Source organism: Phalacrocorax carbo, chromosome 21, assembly GCF_963921805.1.
Source record: "Phalacrocorax carbo chromosome 21, bPhaCar2.1, whole genome shotgun sequence".
Taxonomy (NCBI): domain Eukaryota; kingdom Metazoa; phylum Chordata; class Aves; order Suliformes; family Phalacrocoracidae; genus Phalacrocorax; species Phalacrocorax carbo.
In genome coordinates this window covers 8,043,735-8,065,950 of record NC_087533.1, presented here as the reverse complement: position 1 = coordinate 8,065,950, position 22,216 = coordinate 8,043,735, and the positions used below count along the sequence as shown (strand labels likewise).

Below are 22,216 nucleotides of genomic sequence, written 5' to 3'. Positions count from 1 at the left end.
CTGGAAGCACAAAGATTAAAGGAGAGTTTTTAGGATTAGTCTTTGATTATTACTTTTTTTTTATCTTGGGTCTGCGGTGATTATTCCTGCCTCTCTCCGAGCAATCCTTCTGGGTGCATCCGAGGGAGCACGCAGGCTCTCGAGCAAGACCCGAGCGTTTTTTCCACGGCCGCGGCAGTAAATGTGCATTAGGAGCGGTGCGGGCAGCCAGGGCCCCGCACCGCCGGGGCCGGGTGCCTTATCTGCGCTCGCAGGGACACAGCCTGGAAGCGCCTCTGACTCACGCCGCTTCTGTGATCTATTTTGTGCAGGGTTAGCTGCTGGTTGCAAGCTGAGCTCCAGCCAGAGCAGGACGTCCCAGAGAAGCATCCCGAAGCCAACAGCCACCTCAGCTCCGCGTTGTGCTTTCCAGGGGAGCGCAGCTGGCAAGGCTCACGCCCAGGTTGGCTTTGCCCAGGGTTTTTTGTATGGGCTTCACCTTGTGAGCCTGTTTGCACACCAGCCCCTTTCCCTTTCCCCACCCTCCCATCCCCGTGCTGCAGCTGGGCACGTTCCCTTCAGGCAGGTGATTTAGTGGCGAGGGGTTTGCAGGCTGCTAGGCAAGCAGGGAAGGCAAAGCACTTTCTAAATCACTCAGGCTCAGATTTATGAAAGCGGGACCCGGCTGGGGGTGGCGGGAGAGCTTAGCCCCATGAGGCGGCAGCAGCGTCTCTGAAGCAGGGGGGCTCCTCCAGCCGCTGTGGTTCCTCCAGAGCAGGGAGATGTGGGGAGGTGGGCACGGGGCTGAGCGGTACTATGGGAACTTCTCCCTTACCTGCTCCCCTGGCGCGGCCTTGGGTGGGAAGGTCCAGCCCAGCATAAGAGGAACAGATCCCAGCATCTGGAGGAGGACAAGAAGAGGCAGCTTCAGATAAATACCTGCAAGGGGTGCGCGCCACGGCCATGCACGTACGTATGGGATTTTATTGGGAACACATTGTTTCCTGTTGAATCGGGCTTTTGAGCCCAACCTGGAAAGCAGGCTGAGCGCGAGAAGCGAGACTCAGGTTCTGGAGATGAAGAACCAAAGCGAGATATGGGGTGCAAGCTGCCGGGGGTGGCAGGGGCCCCAGCACGACGTGAGGCAGGGTGGGGAGGAGAGGCTCCAACCCCAGCCCATGCAGACAGGGCACCGCAGGGCAAAGCCAAGCACCACCAATTAATTACCTTTTATTTAGCTGACATCCTTGGGTTGTTTCCAAAGCCAGCACCAAAACAAATAAAGCAGCAAATCCAAATTAATTTCTTTGCTAAAAAGATAAACGGTTAACTTGCTAAGAAAAACCACCAAAGGACATCCCTGGGAGCCTGGAGCACCGCCTGTCCAGCCAAGGCAGGGCGGCCGGGCTCGGCACAGCCCGGCTCGGCAGCAGCCGCGTCCGCCGCCAGCTCTCTCATGCAGGGGGGAGCGACAGCATGGGATCAATGAAGCATCGAGACAGAGAGAAGGCTGAGCCGGGCTCGGAATATGATTTACGATCTCGCAGACATTCTGAAGTGGTGTGGTTGGGTTTCTTATTGTAACGGCCTCTCGGCGAGCAGTATCCAATTAGGTGACCCCCTAGGTCTCCGTATTGATTTTTGGGGGTGAGGGGCGTACTGTTCTCATTATGCCTTCGGCGGCAGCGCCGGCCGGGCTGGGGCAAGAGGCCCTGGCAGCGGAGCAGCCCCTGGGGTGCCGGATGGGTGCCAGCCCCCGCTCCAGCCGCGCGGAGCTTCGGGCCGGGCCAGGCGGTGGTGGTACCACCTCTCCCTTCCACTGTTGTCCTCTGCCGTGAGCCCGGGACTAAGAGGTTCGTTTCTCAAGTGATTCTGCCTCCCCCTCACTCCTTACACAAAGGAGGGGGAAGAGCCGGAGAAGACAGAGTTCTTAAATTAATCAGCAGTTTTCTAACCAGTGCCCTTCATGTTTTACATAATAATATAAAGCTTTATCCAGAGACAACAGCCTCCCACATCAAAGCTCCATCTCTCCCGTTCTGAACTTTTGCGCCCTTCTCCTTGCAATTAATGCAGAGAGATCTAAATAAAGTTACAGAGAGCAGCTTGCAGATAATATCTCGAGCGAGGAAGCAGGGCTGCCTCTGCTCAGCGGGCAGAATCACAAAAGCAGCTTTGCTTGCTGTTCCCTGCCTGCAGGGACCCGTTCTGCTTTTGTTCGGCCGCCTGTGCATGTGTACAAAGGCAAAGTTGCTGGAGCAGCCGCCGTGGCTGGGGGTTGCAGCGCTCTTTATCCCACCGAGCTGGCATGACTGCCTACGATGCAGCTCAGAGGAGGATGGAGTTTAATTTGATTCTACAACCTCAAAGCCCGTGCCTGGAAAGCTTTGCGTCATGCACTGCGCAAATACACCGGGACAGGCTCAGGCGCCCTGGTTTACACCCCCCGACCAGGCCCGTTAATGCTTTGGAGGCTCATTGCAGGCCAATGCCTGAGGGCGTAAGATCAAGGACACCCACCCCGGCCCTTTGTTAATCATTGTAGTCACGAAGCTTTGCCACAAAGTGCGACATTTCCCCTCTGAGGGGCACCTGCATGACTCGTGGATGCTGCCGAGGGCCGAGAAAGCGAAGGCAGCAGCGGCTGCAGCTGCCCTGCACCCAGCGCACAACAGCCCGGCAGCAAGATCTCCACCATCTCTCCAGCCACGATGAAGACTCGCGCTCCTTCCCCATTAATCCACCACAGGTGTCATCCTTCCGGAGAGCCCTGCCAGCCCCGGCGGCGGGGCACCGCGCTTTGGTGAGCTCCTGAGCTCCCCTGCCCCGCCGGGAGCTCTCCCCCTACCTTCCTGCAAGCTGAGCTCTCCCATTGCTCTCCGTGGATCTCTGCGAAATGCCAGTTGCTGTGCCTGACCTCCCCGGGATAGCAAGGGAAAACCTCCCCTAATTAGCACTGCAGTCTGTGGGTGAGAGAAACCAAATGTTGACTGTAGAGCGGCTGCACTTACTGTAAATTCCAACATATGCTGTGCAAAAACGCCGCCTAAATAAGGCTTCAGAAGCACGGGGTGTTTAAATAATAATGAATACCCACTGCTGTTTATTACAGAACAGACACGTAATAAAGGCAAAGCTGCGGCTGCGTCCCCTCCTGCCTACCAGGACGCGCTGCAGAGGGCCGGCAGCGCAGGAGCAGGAGGAGCGGGCATCCCAGGGACACAGAAGTGTGGCAGCGGGAATTCCAGGTGTGCACAACACCTACCAGCACGAGCCAGCGAGGCCTTCTGGCGTGCCTGTGAGCTGGGCGGTCGTGACTGCCCTCATTTCGGCAGCACAGAGAGGTGCTAAAGGGGCAGGGGGAAAATTGCCTGCCCAGGGCCGCCCTGAGAGATGCGATGGGGAGTTCAAGCATCCTGCGGCCCCGTGGGGGGATGACTTGTGCTCCGGGTGGGCTGAAAACAGGGGGAGACACTGAGGACGGGGGCAAGGCGGCAGCAAAAGCTAAAGCGGGTCCCGTGTCCCTCGAGGGGACCCTGCGGGGTGGCCGTGGCAGGGACTTGCAGCCAGCGAGGAGATGTTCTCCAGCACTTCTGGGTTTCCACTGGTCACTTGCAGTGGTCCAAAGCATATTAAATATTTATCCGCTCCTAATTAGGAGTAATTACCGCTTAACCGAGAGGAGGGATGTACCCCGTGTGCCTGGCAGCTCAATACTTCTGCTGCTGAATAGCCTCTGCTGCAGCTAATTAAGAGAGAAGGGCTCCTGGCTGCCTGGCCTCTAGCAGACTCGCAGGGAAATGGCCGAGCGTGTTTGTTTTAGCGAGGAGGACCTTGTGTAACCAAGCTGCCGACACTCGCATCCGAGGTCTGCAGGCTCCACTCAAAGGCGCCCGAAAGCAAAGCCGGCCTCGCCTCACCTCTCATTTCAGTGTGATTATTCCCTCGCCTCCTCTCCATCTTTCTGAGGGTATCCAATAACAAAACCAACTCAACAGGCTTTCTGCCCAAGTCCCCGAGGAAAATCCTGACCTCCTGCTCCATCCGCAGCCCCCGACGTAGCCTGAATGAGCAAACGCGCCTTGAAAGACGCCCTGCAGGTCAGCAGCCCGGGACGTTTTTGGTCCAAGCGAATTCCACTGTTGAGGGATTCATCTGAAGACTCAAAATGGGAAGGAAATAATTCTCTTATCTGCCAAGATCTTGAAGGATTAAAAATAATGCAGTTCATCTCAAACTGAACCAAAAAGTCAAGATCCAGACAAATGGCAGCAAACAGGGAAGCAAAACAAGGGAGCGAGCAAACATCCCCCAAATCCAGATAATACTGACTGATATGTTCTGTCCCCACACTTTAAGAGATGGTTTGTAGCTGCTTTCCAAGTCTTTTGTTTCCTTGCAATAAATTAACCTCCTTTCTAAAACATACACTGCTTTGACATCCTTCTGACAATTGAAAAATACAACTTTTAGCCAATAATATAACTCCTCGGGTTTTCAGACACATGTTACTTAGCTCGATCTGCTTTGAAAAAATCATTTCAGTTGGGATGGACCAGCATCAGCTCCAAAGGAAAACGTAACTGAAGGATGTTTAAGCAGGCTTTTTGCTAAGGGTATCGCTCTGTCCCGCTCGGATCTACCGGGGATCGTCTGTCCCATCGGTGCCAGGCTTCGCCCCAGCCCCAGCTCCAAAGGGACGGGAGCGATCCCTCCACACTGCCTCCCTTGCCGTACCCCCCTTCTCAAGGAGAGCAACATTGGGCGCCTAACCGAGTTTCAAGGCTTTAAATGTGTTTGGGCAGAGCTGCGAGAAAAATACTCATTCAGACTGGCACACACGCACAGCGACTCCGGGAAAATACTATTTTCTCACTGCAGCAACGAGGTTAGAGCAGCCTGTGGAGAGACGAGCTCTGCACGGCCAGGAAACCAGCCCCTCGGCACATGGGAGGGAGCCTGGCGTGCTGCTGCCCATGTTTCCGCCCGGCGCGGACGTGTCCAGCCCTCCAGCCCTCCTTTCTGCTCCCTGCCAAAGGCGGTGGGCGACGCCGCGCGGGGCAGAGACACAGCACCTGCATCGGTCCCTCTGCCTGCGGCGCGGGCCACGTGGCCAGGAGATGCTCCTGCTGTCCTCTGGCCATAGAGCACCATGTCCTCCTTGGGCCCTTGCCCCGGAGCATCCACACAGCCCCGGCACCACTAATTCGGCCCTTTGGGACAAAGCCTCGCATCGACCGTTCCGGGACCAGCCGCTCCTGATAGACAAAGGCTTTCAAACCTTCCCGGACCCAATAAACAGCTGTTCTTCCCCACTCCCGGCCATCAATCACAGCTGACAGCCTTCCCCCCATGGTCAAGAGTGTGCTTTTCACCTTAATTTCTTAGAAGGGCTTTTTTACCAGTTGGAGACTCATAAATACCACTTCGCAAGCCCAGGTGGGGCTAATGATGGATGGCTGCTTCACAGATATGCCAGAGGCTTTGACCTAATTGTCACCGAAATACTTCCTGATTAACTAATAGATAAAACCCAATTAAAACTTCAAAACTTCAGCGCTTCTCAAAGTCCCTGCTGACTACTTTTTCTCCCCTTCTCAAACTCTGTTTTAAATTAGACCCAGGCTAGCTGGACCTGCTTTGGATGAGGGGGACGCTCTGCCCACCACCCTCCGTGCCGCCACAGGGGCTCCTTGTGGAGGCTGAGGCAAGGGGCACCGGGAAGAGGCTCTGAGGAGGTCTCAGTGGACCCAAAGAGGGTTTCTCAGCTGGTCCACAGGTATAAAAGTCCCCTGGAGAGACACTTTAAACTAGAGGGTAGTAACGGCAGGGAAGGCACGCTTTATTCCCCCTATTTTTCCATTTTCCTCCTAGACTGAACAGAACAGCTGCACAGAAAAGCTTCTTTAGCACATTTGCTTTGATGTGCAATAAGTTAATTACTGTAATAGGTTCATTCTTCTCCCCCAGTATTGAATCATGTAGAACATCCATATAAATTGTCATGGAGTCCCTCATTTTGACTCAATTTATTCTTTAAACAGAGCTAGCAAGAGTATTTCTGCAGGAGGATTTGTTCGAATCCCATTTAACAGGTGTATCCATTATTATTTGTTCTCCCAATATTCATCTCGGTCCACCCTGCAGAGGGAGGGGGCTCGCTGATGCCCCAGCCTTGCAGCCGCTCGGCCGGAGGAGCGATCTCAGGGAGCGTAAAGCTCTAGAGCCCCCCTTGCCCCTGGCCGTGGGAGCCCTCTTCCAGCAGCAAACTGGCGCAAGGGAAACCCAACACCTCATCCCACACTTTCAGCATAAAACGCCTCCGCCCAGGGACGACAAACACTGCCTGGAGCAGGATTCTGGCTGTGCTCTCCAAGGGCTTCGGCTTGGGCTCTGCAGCCGCCTTCCCAAATGGGGTGAGCGGCTCACGCCTGGCGAGGGGCTCATTGCTGCGCCGAGCGGTACAGCGAGCCGGGGGGAGGGAAGCCCTCTCCACCTCACCCTCCACCGTCTCCCAGCCAGGGGCTGGACTTGGCTTTTCAGCTTCAATGGCAGTGCGAGGAGGCCCTGGGAAGTCCCAGGCATTTCACAAGGTGACACAAACGCACAGGGAAACTCAGTACCTGGGCTTTACTTCCAGATATTCCCTGGTTTTCTTAAAATAATCGCTAGGTAATGCATTCGGTCCCGCTGGGCTGCTTTATATCACTCAGAGTGTTTGCCAGTTGACTCTCTCCCGCTGAGATCAAGTCTCTTATCACGGATTAAGCCTGTAGTTCAGAGGCGCAGCTATGAAGTGTGCCGCCGGAGCAGGCGGCCGGGACGAGTGAGCCTGGCAGAAGCCACCGGCGCCCACGGGGCCGACGGCAGCCCAGCAGAAGCAGAGCTGTGCTGGCACCGGGAACACCGTGGCCACGGCTGAGGTCCACGTGACGTGAACGCGTGGTGGCGGGTCCCTAACACAGCCCCCCTCCGAAAACGAGCAAGTGGCAAGTACTGGGAGTTCACTCCCAGGGGAGACACGATCACACTGGGGTTTGCTCAGCCTCCCCGCTGAGGTTTCCAAAGCAAAGGCCAGCCGGCGCTGGCTGCGATGGCAGCCGTTGTAACACAACCCCTCCTTCGAAGCCTCCATTAGTTTAGCTTTGGCACGGTCCCAAAAAGTTATTTAAAAAAAACAAACCTCACACGCAAGGAGATAAAGACTGAAAAACATCAAGATGAGTCAGTGCTGCAGAGGAGGCGAAGAAGAGCTTTCCCTGGGAGGATATTTGCACCCAGACAGAAGGTCTGTTGAGCAGCTGGAGTGGAGCAGAGCTGCATCCCTGCACCCAGAGAGCTCACGCTGCTGCTGTCCTGAGGCTGCCGAGGCACCCCCCGACCCCATCCCAGGGTCCCCCCAGCACCACTCCCAAGCAGGGACTGGGAAGCCCACTGGCACAGTTCTGAAGGCAGGACACTAAGCTCTCATATTTTTTCCAATTTCCTGCTCTTGATCCAGCTCCACAGGCAGGATCAGCTTGAACGGGCTCATCACAGCTGTTGTAACCTCCATGGAGCTGCACCGACAGCAACACGACAGCGGGAAATTGGAAGGAAAATGCTGGTGCAGAGAAGGTCTGCAGCTGGCAGGTGGTAACTGCGCATCAGCTCCATGCGAGCCGGCGCAGCGGCCCCGATGACCTTCCTGCAAGCGCAGCAGGGATGCGGGAGGTTGAAGCCTTGCCCTCACGCTGCTCTCGATGTGAAATGAGCTGCCGGCTCCCTGGCGGGCCCCCTCGCCGGAGGGTCTGGCCCCCGCGCCGCCGAGGAGCCGGCTTACCCCACCGGCGCTGCTGCCCGAGCCGGGCTCTGCAGAAGGGGCCATCAAGGCTGTTTGCTGCTTTACACAGGCTATCATGTACTGTGTCGCAGCAGGGGACTGTAAATGACTTTATAGTTATTGTTCCTCAAATTGGACACCCCCTTGGAGCTTAGATAATATGAGATGAAACAGCCTGCGGGAGGTTGCAGTCAAGTGGAACAGTGATGGAGGCTTTTTTTTTCCCCTTCCTGAGAAGAAACACTCCACCTATTTACTTCTCCCGCACACCTCCTCCTCCTCCCCTCTGCCACCATTTCGAGCAGAGCCACACCTGGCAGCGACAAGGGTGAGCTGGGGGATAATCGCCGAGCAAACCGAGCTGCCTGAACCCCGCGTGGATGAATGAATTTTGCATGCTAGGATTTGGAAACGCGGCTTTGACAGCGAGCCCTGGAGAGGAGCGGGAAGGGAGAGAGAGGGGATGCTGCGGCTCCTTACTCCCTTTCCTACTGAAGTGGGGTTTGCAAGGAAACGTTATTACTGGCAAAGCACAAATATCATCTCGTGTCATTTGGCTTCACAGAGCTGGTGTAACCACACGAGCGCTGAGGCAGAGAGGCAGAGATGCTGCTGGAGGGAGTGGGAGTGGAAAGGAGGCTTTGAGGTGAGAGAGCACAGGGAAGAAACAGAAATAATGAGGGATTCGGGGAAGGAGGATGTCAGGGCTTACAGCTATGCGAAGGGAAGGCAGCTCGTTACGGAGGAAGGGGGAAGCGGAGGCCTGGAAGAGAAAGGAAAGAGCATCTGAGAGCGAAGTAGTTCATGCAACAGCCTGCGTGCCTCCGGCAGGGAGGAGCAGGCCAGCGCAGAAGGAGGGACCTGGATGGAGATGCTCAGCGTGGAAGAGAGATCTGGAGTCGAGGGGCACAGCTGCGGGCAGGCAGAGGAGGGAAGCAGCACGATGGGAAGCACTGGGAATCCACAAGCATCCCAAACCTCCGGGCACGAGCCCTAAAATCATGGAGTGGAAGAAAAAATAAAAGTGAAAAGTCACTCTAAGGGTGGCGTTTCACATGTATCCCGAAACACCGGGGGATGAGGCCGGGCTTTTGAGGCCGATGGCCATGCCGGGGCTGGGGGGTGGGGGAGGAGTTTCTGGGGAGCACATAGGACTTCCCCGAACGCTTGCTGCAGGCAGCTATCCTAAAATCACCTTTTTTTTTTAGGGCAGATAGATGTTCTTGTATTTTACAGGCGCATGGGAGGTCAATAACAGCTGTAAGACGCCTGCAGGTGCCCACGCAGCAGCGCGCCCTCCGGGCAGCAGGAACGGCTCGCTTTCGGTGCCTCTGCAGCCCTTCCAAGGGAGCAGGGCAGCAGCGAAGGCAGCGAGAGGGTTTGCAGCAGGGCTGCCGGCTCCAGAGCCGGGCGGGAAGCTGAGCAGAGGGAAAACTCCCGACCACGGGCGAGCGCAGTCATTCTGTTTGCCTTTTTCCACAGCAGATCCGATGATTTAAATTAGGTCTCGATTCTTGTTTAAATTATAGTTTACTGTTCTGCGCCCCGCTCAGAAGTGAATTACCTTAAGCAGCAGTATTAATAACACGGTTATAATTAAGCTTCATTACTGTAGGCAGTTTGCTGAAACAAATTGCTTCTTCATTATTATTATGGCACCTTTGGTAAAAAGACATTTCCCCAGAATGCGACCTTGATGCTTTATATAGCAAAAGCTGGGAGATGATAGAGATGTAAGGATGAATTAGCATCTTTTACCTTCTATATCAAGCTCATTAAAAGGAAAGCAACCCAAGTCAAAACCAAGCAGCCTTCATGGAAATTTTAATCTGAGCGAAATAGATAATGAATAGGTTTGAACTTTTCCTGACGTTTTTATGGCGGCGCTTTATTTACATTACGCTTCTGCTAAAACATAGATAAATAAAGCAGGGACAGGGTCGAGGACAGACAGGGGGTCAGCTGCAGAGCCTGCCGGCCAAGCTGTGGCACCGGCAGGACGGGGGGCACAGAGCTGCTCCCCCCGCCACCAGCTTCACGTCCCCGCGCGGAGCGAGGTGGAAAGCCCCTGTGTCTTAGGGCAGCGAAGCTCCCGGGTTGTCCTTTCCAGCCCCACATGCTCCACCTGAAACCCCGAAGCGCTCAGCCCTGTCCCCCTAGCAGCTGCTTCCCGGGGGAGGCTGCTCCCTCCAGCGACCGACGTCACCCTCAGTTTAATTTCCTGTTCCATTTAACACAACCGTAACGGTGCTGAACGCAACTGCACCACCCCCTTCAGCAGAACATCCCGACACTTATTAATGAAGCCTCCTAATGCCTGCAGGAAGCGGTGCCATTAATATCTCGCAGCTGCTGGCTACCGCGGCACCGAGTGGCGGTGGCGCAGGTTTTCACCGGCACGCCCTGTCCACCCGAGTCCAGCCCAAACCACGGATGATGCGCTTCTCAGAGCGGTCAGCTCCAAAGCTTCACCCAAACCTTAAGCTTCCCCAAATTCACAGGGCCCAAGGATGCTCAGGCCCTTAAATATAGGCTCAAGGGTCTGCAAGAGAGGGGCCAAAATAATCCAAGAGCAAACAGCTTTTGGGAAGACAGGGGCTCGTTTTGCCGCGGGTGCACAGCTCCTGGCACTCTGCGGCACCCGGTGGCCTCCAGCCAAAACTCACACCCGGGTAGCCCCGAGATAACTGCTGCAGCAGACCTCACACCTCCCTTTCCCTGCAGCTATTAAAACTAAGCCAGACTTTAATTTCTGCATCATAAGCGCTCAACAGCTGAAACAGGACATCGTAGAGGGGACGCAAACAGATATTTAGAGTCTAGAAAGATAAAGATAAAGGCAAAGCAGTGTTGGAAAAGGTGCGGTTAAGAGCATACCGAGAGAGGAAACAACCTGCTTAAGGGCTGCGTCAGAGGGATCATGACAGGTTGGAGAAGGGGGCAGCCCCTGAGCAGAAGCACCTGCAAAGCGCGTTCAGAGCTGGGTAATTTGCCCAGCTCAGCCCAACCAGCAGAGCTGAGAGGAAACAGGCTGAAACAAAAGAAATAACCTTTTTCTTCCTTCCTGCACCCAAAAGCAGGCCCCAGCCCCTCCCCAGCCTAGGGCATCTCCAGCAGGTCGCGTTCCTGAGCGAGCCTGGAAGAAGCCTCACAGACTCACCCGCTCCCAGGAGCATCGCCAACCGCGCAGCCGCCCTCCTCAGCCAGCCCCCCGAGGGATGAGCTGCCACGCTCAGCCTCCCCTTCGGCGCCAGCCAAGCGTCCTGGTGACCCCGTGCCAGCAGCAGATAACTAGCCCTCAATTATCACCACCATCACTTTCACCTACACCACCTGCACGTCCTTGGGCCATTTAGCAGAGCTGCAGCCTCTCCCCACCTGGGTCAGGGAACAGGGAAACCTTTAACCCCTTGCTACAAACCTCGGTGGCTAAAGCCCTGCCCTGGACATGGTCCCAGTGCCCCCAGCAGGACACGTGGATGCTGAGGGATGGGGACTAGCGCCTACATGTTCTCCCTTGCTGAGGGCTTGAGCGTTTCCACAAACAACAGAAGTAGCACCAGAGAAAGAAGTGGCAGTGGCTCCCGTGTACAGCACCAGGCTTAGAAAAGAGACAACGCTGCCCCGACGAGAAGAGCTCCCTCATCCCGAAGCTCAGCAGCTGCCTCTGAAATGCCTTTCCCTGCCACCACCGCCCCTACAGCTGCGCTCACGGCACTGCCCGCCCGGCGGCACGGCTTTGGCTTCCGCCTCGGCCGCGCCAGCGGCTCCGGGGCCGCGCTGGCACCAGCCGCGCAGGGAGACGCGCCGTGTCTCAGCCGGCCAAGTGGTCAACTTTAATGACCCTTCAAACGCTCGTCCTTTGCTTCCGCGCGGCTCTGGCGGCCCTCTGTGAATGACTGTTAGCGTGCAATTAAACTACCTTCTCAAAAGGTTACCGATAAAAATATTTCTCCCCATTGTTAAACGGGCATTTACTGGGTCTCGCCGTGACCTTTAGCGTGACAGGATTTAACGCTATCTCTGCCGAGGTCGGAGCTCGCTCAACCTGTGCCCCCAGAAGCGTGGGAGGGGCTCCGCCAGCAGTGCTCCCCCAGCACCCCGGGCTCAGTGCCGCACTGTGAATGCCTCCGTGTACGTTAAGTCTCCCCTTCAAACGCGTAGAGCTGCTCATCGAGCGCATCCCTAAGGCAGGTGGGATTCCCTCCTGGCCCTGCTCCGGGGCAGCTCTCCTACCAGTGTGCCCAGTCCTGGAGCCGTAGCGGCATGGGATCCACTGGTGCGGGTGCCAAGTGGTCCTTAAAAATGAATTCACGGCTCGGTGCTTTCCTGGGACGTTCAGCCCCACGGGTTGACGGCACGCTATCACATAAGAACTTTTCTTTCTAAATCAGCCTTCGAAACGCCTCCCCCCCTCCCTCCGCACATGCGTGCCTCCACGCGTGTGTGTACACACACTCATTAAACAAATGCTAGCTATCAATTTCACCGAGTGCTTGTTCTGATAATAGCTATATTTATCATTTAGCATCTCTGGATGCAGTTCAAGTTTAAAATCTATTATGGGTATTATGATATTTAATAACTGTGTTTTATTTTTAAATGCAATAAGAAATAAAGATAAGGAGATCTCTTTTAAAGCCCCCTCCTGGGCTCTGAATCCATCTCTGTCACTGACACGCTGGGTGACCTTGGAGAGGTTGCTTATTCTCTCCATGCCGGAGCTTCTGGATGCGTAAGATGGGGATAATCATACGATCTGCTGCCCGGGGGTTTTGTGAAGCCTCATTCTTAATTAACGTTTCTAGAGTGATTTCGTCGCCCTGGACGGAAGGGGTGAGCTCGGGGCCGCGCCGAGCAGTACGGGACAGGTCACCGTCCCCTGGGCCGCACTGGGAAGGGACAAGGCAGCGACGGGGCCCCGGATGGGGCCTCCCGGATGGGGAGGAAAGATCTGGGCTGAGGCGATGAACCAAGGCCCCCAGTCACCTTCTCCACCCCCACCAAGGCAGGACTTGTTGCCATTGCCAATATATAGCCCTGTCCTTGGCTGCTGGCAAGCGCCTGGAGCACCCAAAGCCCCATGAAGCCCCTCGGAAGCTGCCCGGTGCTTCGGAGGCACCGGGCACCCGCCCGCAGGCAGCGAGGAGAGCCCGGCCCCAGGGTGGCCATAGCTCTGGCGGGCGGCGATGCCCTGTGGGCTGCCCAGTGCCACCCCCAGACCGGTAAGACCCCCGAGCCCAGTTGCAGCGGCGCGGCCGGGCAGCGAGCGTTGCTCTCCCGCGCCATTTATCCGGCTGCGGCTGATCATCAGTCGGCACGGAGAGGGGGCGAAAGGAGGAGACAATGCGGGAGGAAGGGCTGGAGCGATCTTTTCTACGCGGCTGCCAGGCTCATCTCGGCGAGCTCCTGAATAGCGAAGAGCAGCGTCCCTTTGTCTGCCTTATCGGGGCGAGCAGCCGCCATGCCATGGTAACCGCAGCCTCGGGAGCAGGGCGTGCCGGGAGAAGCACGGGAACCTCCCTCGGGACAAGGCGCGACACACAAGTTCATAAGTCGGTCGCTATTATTACTTTCTTATTAATAATACCGCACCTCTTCCAGAGGCGTCAGGCTCAGTGCCCCCGTTCCCTGCCCTTGGCTGCACGGTCCAGCGGCCTCACACCCTTCCACCGCAGAGTGGACAAACAATTTGCATAACTTAATTAAATTTACAGTAATCTCCACCGAAGTCAGCTGTAAGGGATGGTGTGTACACGGTCTTAAAGCAAATCACCGCTAGTGATGAAAGAGCCTATTTCAGTTAAGCAAATTATGAGGAGGCGGGTGATGTCCTCAGTATAATAATTCCATGTGAATTATTTATATGGAATCTGCAATTACACTGAGCAAAACAGTGTTGTGCGCATAAAGCACACTTAATTATCCAACCACCTGTTAGGAGCGCCGGCGCAGGCGATGGCAGCGTCCCCCATGAGCCACGGCGGGGAGCGGCACCCTGCGGGGAGGGGGCGCGGGAGCGGGCCGGGCCCCGGGCCCCGCCGCCTGCGCAGGCAGGCGCTTTGCCAGCAGCCCAGGAAACTCTCCATTTCAAGTCAGCTTGAAGTGCTTCTTTTCGCCCTGAGAAAGGTCCCGTTTAGCTTTTTAATGTGGGGGGTTTTTTTAAGCTACTGCCTGATAGATAGTTTTAAATGCAAAGGATGACCTCCTTCATCAGTCCCTGCAGGGGTTCACAGGCTAAGCAAAACCACTTCAGGAGAGATCCGAGGCAGCAGACAACCCGGTCCCCGAGGAAAGACAAATCCCCTCCTCTCCCACCCCCAGTTCCCCACTTCAGGCTCTGGCAGAGGTTTTCTTGCCAATAACTCGACTTTTTCGGTGGAGTCGCTGACCCAGCAGAGCATGTGCTTTCGGCCCATCGGAGGATGGACCGGTCCTGAATGTTTAATGGAAAAGAAATGAGTGTTTTTCTCTTTAAAGATTTACCATGTATAAATGTATGAGAGTATTAAAGGCAACAATTAACTTTATTGGAAACTTTATATTCTCTGGCCTCATTAGAACTGCCAACAAGATCTATTATTAGTATTACTATGCAGATACTGTAATAAAAAGGGTATTTAAAGTGGAGAGTTTTGCACTGAAATAAAATAGCTTTTCTTTCGCATTCTTTCTCTCCCTTTTGCCCTACGTTGCGTTGCACGGGAGACCCGGACTGAGAGCCGAGCCTTTTTTAACCTCGTATCCCACAGTGCCCACCCAGCTCCCTGCCCCTCTGTGGGGAAAGGCGCTGCCACAGGGAGCCTGGAGTCTTGCTCCTCTCCTGGCTTTTGTGGTTAAAGCTCAATCAGTCTGTCCATCCCTGGCCACCCTGGCCAGGGCCACCGAGCTGCCGGGGACGGGTGAGCGGCGGGGGGGGGGAGAGGAGGAGGCGGAGGAGGATGCTGGGGCTGCTGGGCTTGGCAGAAAGCGCGCTGCCACAGCCGGCCTCCTTCCCTCTCATGGGACCGGCTCGGGTCTTGGAATGAGTCAGGTTTCTTTAAACAATCCCAAGAATTCATTGAAACAGCAAGGACAGAACAAACGACTGGCACGTTTTTGCCAAAGACAACCCTGAAAACCCCAAAGTACTGTCCACGCGCTGCTGGAACTGGATTAATGTCGATTACAGACGCGTTCGGTGGTGTTTGCTTTCTGCAGCAAAACCGTGACCTTCTGAGGGAGAGAGGCACATTTCGTCAGCCCATTTATTTTAATTAAACCCCTGTCTTCTGTGGGGAAAAGCGTCAATGGAAAAAAGTCCTCCTGCCCCACCGCGGCTTCAGAGCAGCAGCGAGACTGCCGTGCCCGGCCGCCTGGAGGGAACGCTCTTCTGCCCAGGCTGCTTTGCAGCGTTAAACGGCAGAGAGGCAAGCTCGCCTCTCTTAATGATGCCTAGATTTTTTCCTGTTTTGTAAGACACTTACATTTCTCACCCGTGACCTGCTGTTCTTGCAGGGCTTCCAATTTCAGCATTGTCATCCAAAGCTTCCTTTCACCGAATCCCTTCAGAGCAACAGGTAGCAGCAGGAGAAAAGGCAGCCTTTAAAGAATAAAGAAACAAAAAGGTTTCCTTCTGTGACACAAATGTCAGGACTCCTTCTCCTCTCGCTACGGTTGTGCTTTGAGCAATAATTTAAAAAATGAAGTCAAAACTCAAAGCAGAAGTCGGCTGAGACCCCAGCTCGCCCCTGCCCCGCAGCGGCGCGCCGGGAAGGCGAGGGGAGGCCGGCGGCTTCGCCTCTCCGCGCCTCCGAGAAAACCCTGGGGGGAGCAGAAGGCACCCCGCCAGTGGACCCCCAGAGACCGGCGGGGCTGGCTGGAAACGAGAGCGCTGCTGCCGGGACGCGGTGAGAGGCTGGCGAGCAGCGGTATTTCAGCTGCGTCAGTCCCCGAGGCGCCGCTGCACGGAGCGAGAGGTGTTCGGGGACCCGGGACATGGACTCTATCATCATAAAAAAGAATCTGTTTAATTTGTGGGTTTAAATTTTAAATAACTGTTGGAGCAGAGCTGCTCTCAGCTCTAGACCCAGCGCTCAGCTGCACTATTCACATTCTGCTTCTGCAAGAGTCCCCGGGGGGGGATTCAAATGCCATTTAAATGAGCTCATTTCTCCTTCCTTTCTTAATATTTCTTCAGTGCAGGGCAGGGGCAAGACAGCTCTGCCTCGGGCCCGGCTTCCGCTCATCCCCACGATTCCACCGGGTTGCGCGTGGCATCCTTCATCCCCGGGGACCGAAGCCGGGGTGCTGGGCCAGCGTAACGCGGGGCAGCGGCTTCTGCTCCGGCAGACCCAGGAGGAGCGTTTCAGTTCGGAACATCTCCCTCTGCCCTCCTGCTCAGAGCCGAGGCTGGACGCGGCGGTGGTGGTCACTGTGCCTGGCGTGGCTGCTCCTCCACGCTTTCCCCAGCCTCCCACGCCTGGGCGCTTTCCATCATGTTTATTATACCCTGCAGTCTAATTAACAGAGAGGAGTCAAAGGACCTGAAAGCAATGATTGTAATAAATAATCGCTCGGCGACCGCAGAGTTAATATTCCACCAGGGTCTCCTCCTGGCCTCCAGAAGAAATGGCAGAGAGAGAAGGGAAGAGAAATGAAGCCTTGCAGCGTGATGTGTGGAGGACTGCCTGAGAAGAGCAGCCCTCCTCCAAAGGCTCCCTGCCCTTTCCCCCTTCACCTTCTCCCCAAAAACTTTAGAGCAATCGCAACTGGGGATTTTTTTGCAGCTCTCTGACATGGTGCCCAGGGTCCGGGACTTAGGGAGGCCCAGGAAACTGTGAAATGCCATAAAAATCAACACATGCCAGCTCATCTCTTCCAAAGCCATTGTCCCAGAGGGAACGGGACCACCGCAGCTCCTGGCACACCAGGGTTCTGGTCACACGCCTGCGAAACGTCTGCAGCTCAGGACGATCAGGAGCGCGCAGAGGCATTAGGGTCGCTGCCCTGCTGAGGACAAGTAGGCCAGGAGGTCTTCATCCTGCATCCCGCTCCAAGGGAGGGAGGGAGGGTGGCAGAGGGTGCTCCAGGAGCTTCGCCACGTCCCCGCGTGCCTCCCGCTCTCCTGTGCGGCTCCGGCTGGTTCCCACGCGGTTGCCGGAGCGCCCCGCGCTCCCCGTGAGGTTCAGGGGTTGCGGCGGGATGCAGCGCGCAGCCCCGTGCAGTTATCTGTGGAGAGCTCGGCTGTGCTGATAATTTGTTGGTTCCACACGTATCTCTACTAATTATAAATCTCAGCTGAGATTTGCATTTTTATGAAATGCTTCTGCTAGAAATCTTTATTAAAAAACCTGTACATATTAATTCAATCTAATCTCGGTCATTTCAGGTTCCATAAGAAAGCGTTTTCATGAAGCTACAAAGCTAACATCTATAACTTCTCTGTTTCACCAGAGAGCAAACCTCCACGTTAAGTTGTACATTTATCTTCCGAGACGGTGATTATAATGAGAGCTAATGAAGTGAGAGCGCTCCGCAGCCCGACGCTGGACACGGCGGGCCAACCTGCGCCCCAGGGATGCTCGGCCACGGCCGCACCCACCGAGCCTTGCCGGGAGGGGAAGGTCGGGGGAGCTATTTCGAACGTTGCAGGTGCAAGATGGAGGCAGGAGAGCACGCTGGGGTTGAGGCGTCCCCCCAGCCCCGGCTCCGAGCAGCACCCGCCGCCCCTTCCCGGGCCGGGCACCTCCGTCAGCCTCGCCCGGCTGCACGAGTCGCGCCCTACGCTTGGCTCTTCGACTGTTTCTTGTTTAATCCACAGCGACGCCCCAGAGAAGACAAAGAAACACGGTGCGCAAGGCCCGGGCGTCTCCTGCATATGACTTTCTTCCCTTTGGTGGGGACTCTTTCAAGTGGGCCCTTCCCAGCTGAGGCTCAAAGCCAGTAATTTCTCCAGCAATTTGTATCTCATTTGAAATGCCTTTGTCTGGAGTCAGGGGAAAAGAAGATTAACTTTTCCTCCCTGAAAGATGGCTGCCGGATGCGAGGGAATAGAGAAGGCAAATAAGCAAAGCGAAGTTAAGCTTTCCGTATAGAGCTGGAGGCTTAACGCTGCAGATTACAACAGCAGGTGATGAACAGCTCTAGCCTCTGCTGTGTAGGCTGTGAAAAATCCTGTTAAACCGCAAAGGCGGTTTAGCTACAGCTCCCCGTTTCAGAAATGATTGAGCTGAAATCCCAGGGACTGACAGCCCCCAGGGACCGGGAGCGATCTTGCCGAAGGCCAGGAGGAGTCTCGGGAGGGCTGAGCAGCGCCGAGGGACACGCGTGGGCTGGGAGCCTGCCCTCTTCCCCCGGCGAACCTCGCACCTCTTCGGTGGTGACTAATGAAGAGCAAATCCGGCAGGATGAAAGCTCGATGGGCACCAGAGCAGGCTGAGGTATGACACAGGCGAGCAACCAAAACACAGGAGAAGCGTGTCTTGGGGCAACCTCAAGGAAAGATCAAGAGCTTTATTTATTGCCTTAAATTATTTATGAAGTGCCCATCTTCAAAGACGTCGGTGCCAAGTACAAAACCACAACCAGAGAGGCATCATGAACGGGGTCAGAGGGAGTGAGGGGGCGGCGGGCAGAGCGCGCGGGGGCTGCCAGACCCTTCCTTCAAAGCCCTCCTTCGGATCCAGCCCCCTCAGCATCCGCCCAGTCTGCCAGCGAAGGCGACAGATGCCGGAGAAGTGTCTGGCCGTTAGCTGCTAATAAGAAACTAATTAGCTAATATTTGACCCTTTGGACTGGGTTCCGTCTGTGTCTGCGGAGCCGGCCTGATTTTGGCCTGCCTGGGTCCGGCTGAAGGCAGTACCGCGACCTCCACCGACTTTCGGGCAGGGTGGCACCCACCCGGATGCCCCTGCACCCAGGACACAGTCCTCGGAGGGTGGGCGGTCTCGCCACGGCACCCACCACCCTGGCCACGGCATGCCAGGGCGACGGCCGACACCGTTTGACCAGGAAACTCTGGCCGTCACCTCCTTGGACCTGTTTTCCCTCTCCTGTCAAGCTGGGGGCTGCGGGGCTGCGAGCCCCCGTGCCCGCCCCGGGGAGCCGGGAGATGTCCTGGCTTCGCTGTGCTCTGGGAAGGCGAGGAGCCTCCCAGGGGCTTGCAAACACCTCCTGCCATTTCGCGGGGGTCCAAACCCCGAGTCTCCTGGTACCACCGAAAGGTAAAACGTTCCCAGGCTAGGCGGCACGTCCCCGGAGGCTGGCCCCTTCTGTGCAGAAGCAAGGCACCTACTCTTTCCTGAAGAAAAGCCTGCCGGAGGCTCCTCTTGGATGCCCCGTGAGCCTCACGGGGCCAGGGGTGAAGGCGGGGGCTTCCTGATGCCAGCAGCTGCCCGGCTCCCATCGGCAGAGGGGCTTTTCCAGCGGAGCAGCCCCGCGTTCGCCGGGACACGGGCCAGGCTGCAGCCCTTACGGCTCTGGACGCATGGGATCACGGGATGAGCTTTAGAAACGCAGCCAGTTTTCCAGCTTATCCAAAGCGATCCCTCCGGTGCCCGCGAGGTTTGGCCTTCACTAGGAATTAGAGACAAGTTTCCAGTGCTTTCCTCTGCCATCTGCCCCAGCTTTAGTTGAAATGCAACATTTTACTCCGGCAATCAGTAGGTAATCTTGTCAGCATTACTTAGAGAAGCTGGGTCTGTCCTGCCCATCTGATGCTCTGTGCAGCAGAGGGAAAATCACAGCTCCCTCTTGAAAGGAGGGGAGAAATTAAGGTTGACTTTGGCACAGGAAAACAAGCAATCCAGAGATGACAATGTGCCACAGGAGCTTAAAATAAGCATCAACTAATTCAAACAAAAACAAATCTGCATTGAAAACAGACTCTTCCCCAGACCACATCCCCACTTTAAAGTGCCTTTGAATTCTCCCCGGCGCATTTAGAACATGCTCTCCCTTCACAGCCTCTCGCTGGCTTTGTTTTGCTGTTTGGTAGCAGGCAAATGAGGGCTGAAGTTTGAAATGATGTTTTCTTATTAGCACGCATGCAAATACTAATAAATAGCTCTGCACGCTGCGCCGGCTCCTGGCGCTTTGTGCTCTGCCCCGGCACCCCTCCTGCAGGCGGGTGGGCAGGCGAGCAGGGGAAGGGCAAACCGGCATTAAAAGAATGTGTTTCCACCTTTTTTTTTTCTAACAGCAAAAAAACCCCTAAGCTTAGCTTAGAGGCAGGAGCTGGGCTGTGAGCTTCAGCAGCTTCCCTGCCCCATCCCACTGCTCCCAAGGTGAGGCGCTGCTGGAAAAGCGGCTTCCAACGCCAGCAGCAAAGAAAAAAAAAAAATGCAGAAAATCAGGAGGTCATCCTCAGGCGGCAGCTGACGTCCTTGAAAACCACCCTGGCTCGTCTGTAAATGGATTTATTTGGGCTTACTGGCGGTTCGGTCCTTAAGGCCTGCAGCTTACGAGCTGGTGTCGCCGTTTGCCAAGATCAGCACGAGCCGGCCGGTTCCCGGAGCCGCGGCTTGAGAGGGGGACCAGATTTCAGGGCGTGCGAAGGGGGCCTGCACCGGAGCTGCACGCATCCCCCCTCGGGCCCCACGTGCTGCCGCGTGTGCGCGCACCGCCTGGCCCGCTCCTCCTTGCTCCGCACGCTGATTTTGCTAATGAAAAGAAGAGCGGGAGAAAGGGAGGAGAAAAGCTCCCCACGAGGCCGGTCCGCAGCACGCCCGTCCCCTCCACCGCCACCGCGAGCTCCTCTGCGTGCCACACGGGAGCCGGCGTCAATAATTAATAACTCCTGCAGAAGGGAGTGGAAGCGGCTGTCGGATGTGCGGACAGCGCAGGCGCTGCCGGAATTGATGGCGGCGGAGGCTGAGCCGCTGCCTCTAACGAACGCACCGTTCTTCCCGTGCCGCTCTGCTGCGGGGTGATGGGGGAGGCTCAGGAATGAGCCCGGGGGGCTTGGGTCCCCGGGCACGGAGGTGGCAGCGGCCCCGCGGGCGGCTGCCCGCTCGTTGCAAGGGAGGCCGAGGGTTTCTCCTTGCTAGCCGCCGGTTTTGCGGCAGATTATGAATTGTTTGATATGGAATTTCAAATGATGACTTAAGTAGCTAATTAGCTCGTAGCAACTTTGAGCAACCTGGGTGGAGTGTGTATTTAAGTGTTTAACGCCTTTTTTTTTTTCCTCTCTTCCTTTCTAATTGGCATTTAATTAAAAGAATAAATAAAAAAAGGAAAACAGCTTTGCCTGGGCTGCTTCGGTTTAAATATTAAGCAGTTCGCTTCTCCTTGAGAAGTGCCGCAGTTTGGGCACCCGCAGCAGAGGCGAGGCGCAGGGGGACGGGCACGGGTGGCCGCCGGCCCCGGGGGCAGGAGACACGTGGGCAGACCGTGCGGGGACCCCACGGAAGGAGGGACCTGCGGCGCCAAGCCTACGGCTCGCAGAAGGGTTGCCTTCTGCCGGGGGGCACGATTCCACCGGGAAAAGGAGCCGGACCCTCTGCAGCTCCGTCCGGGGACAGTGCCCTCCTCTCACCTTGTATTCTCCTCCCTCAGCACATTTTCCAGCAAAGATCAGGACTTGGCAAGGCTCCCCTTGGCTTCCCCCTGCGAAAGCAGCCTCCGTGCCCCTGGGGAGCCCAAGAGGGGATGCTCTGGAAGGAAACGTCCATTAGCAAAGCACTCGATAACTGCTGCTTTCTGATTTATTGCGTTCCCTAATGTCTGAAAATTGCCTGGCGCTCTGGCTTCCTCTCTCGGCGAGGGCGGAGGCGCTGGCTGGCCGGCCAGATGAAGGTTTAACAGCTTCGAGAGGGCTCTGGTGTCTCTACCGCTGCTCCGACAAGGACGAGGCAGTCTGGAGGCGCTCCAGAACAAAGCGGTGGTTTCAAAGCCCTTCTCTCCGGAGGTGCGATTACAAAAGGGGAAGGAGGAGCACGGCTCCCCGTCTGCCGCATCCCCTGGGAGAGGTCCCGGCTGTGCCTGGGGCCACCCCTGCTCCCCCAGCATCCCCCTCCCCAGCGGATAAGACCACGTCCCCCGTCCTTGGGGTGACCAGGCAGCACCTCTTGAAACACGGATGCATGAGGAGATTAAAAATCCCTGCGTATTTGGCACGGTGGGTGACCAACCGCCCTGAAAAGTCAACGTCCAGAGGCTTAACTTTCCCCGTCTTCATGAGAGTTTGGGCGGATTTGATGCAAAACATGCAAAAGTGCACGCCTGCGAATACCAAGCGCGTTAACAGGTTAAAGTAAATCTGAAGTTACATTTGAAAGCTGGAAGATGAAAGTAGATCACAGGGCAAAGATCAAACGATCTAGAACCACTTCTAAGCCTTTTAGTGCTGTGGATTATTAGCATTTGAAAGTGAAGAGCATTAGGGAAAGGAGAGGATGGGGGCCCGGGAAGGAATTTCTGTTGTGCAGATAGGCA

The 22,216-nt window shown here is 55.9% G+C and overlaps 1 protein-coding gene and 1 long non-coding RNA gene across 8 annotated transcripts in view; one reads left to right on the top strand and one right to left on the bottom strand.

Annotated features, from left to right (window-relative positions):
• LOC135316641 (uncharacterized) overlaps window positions 1-22,216 on the bottom strand; it is a 158,167-nt gene that overhangs the window by 87,160 nt on the left and 48,791 nt on the right. For 2 of the 7 annotated variants that reach the window (XM_064470677.1, XM_064470676.1), the window contains exons 1-2: window positions 2,828-2,974; window positions 815-880 (exon numbers count right to left, since the gene is read on the bottom strand). In XM_064470677.1, the coding sequence (XP_064326747.1) occupies window positions 815-880; window positions 2,828-2,852 (91 nt within the window). In that variant the 5' untranslated portion in view covers window positions 2,853-2,974. The other 5 variants (XR_010375890.1, XM_064470678.1, XM_064470679.1 and 2 more) reach the window with 5 other exon arrangements.
• Window positions 2,144-5,529, top strand: LOC135316642 (uncharacterized). The gene is made up of 3 exons (XR_010375893.1): window positions 2,144-2,948; window positions 3,092-3,227; window positions 3,978-5,529. It is a non-coding gene; the product is annotated as an uncharacterized LOC135316642 (long non-coding RNA).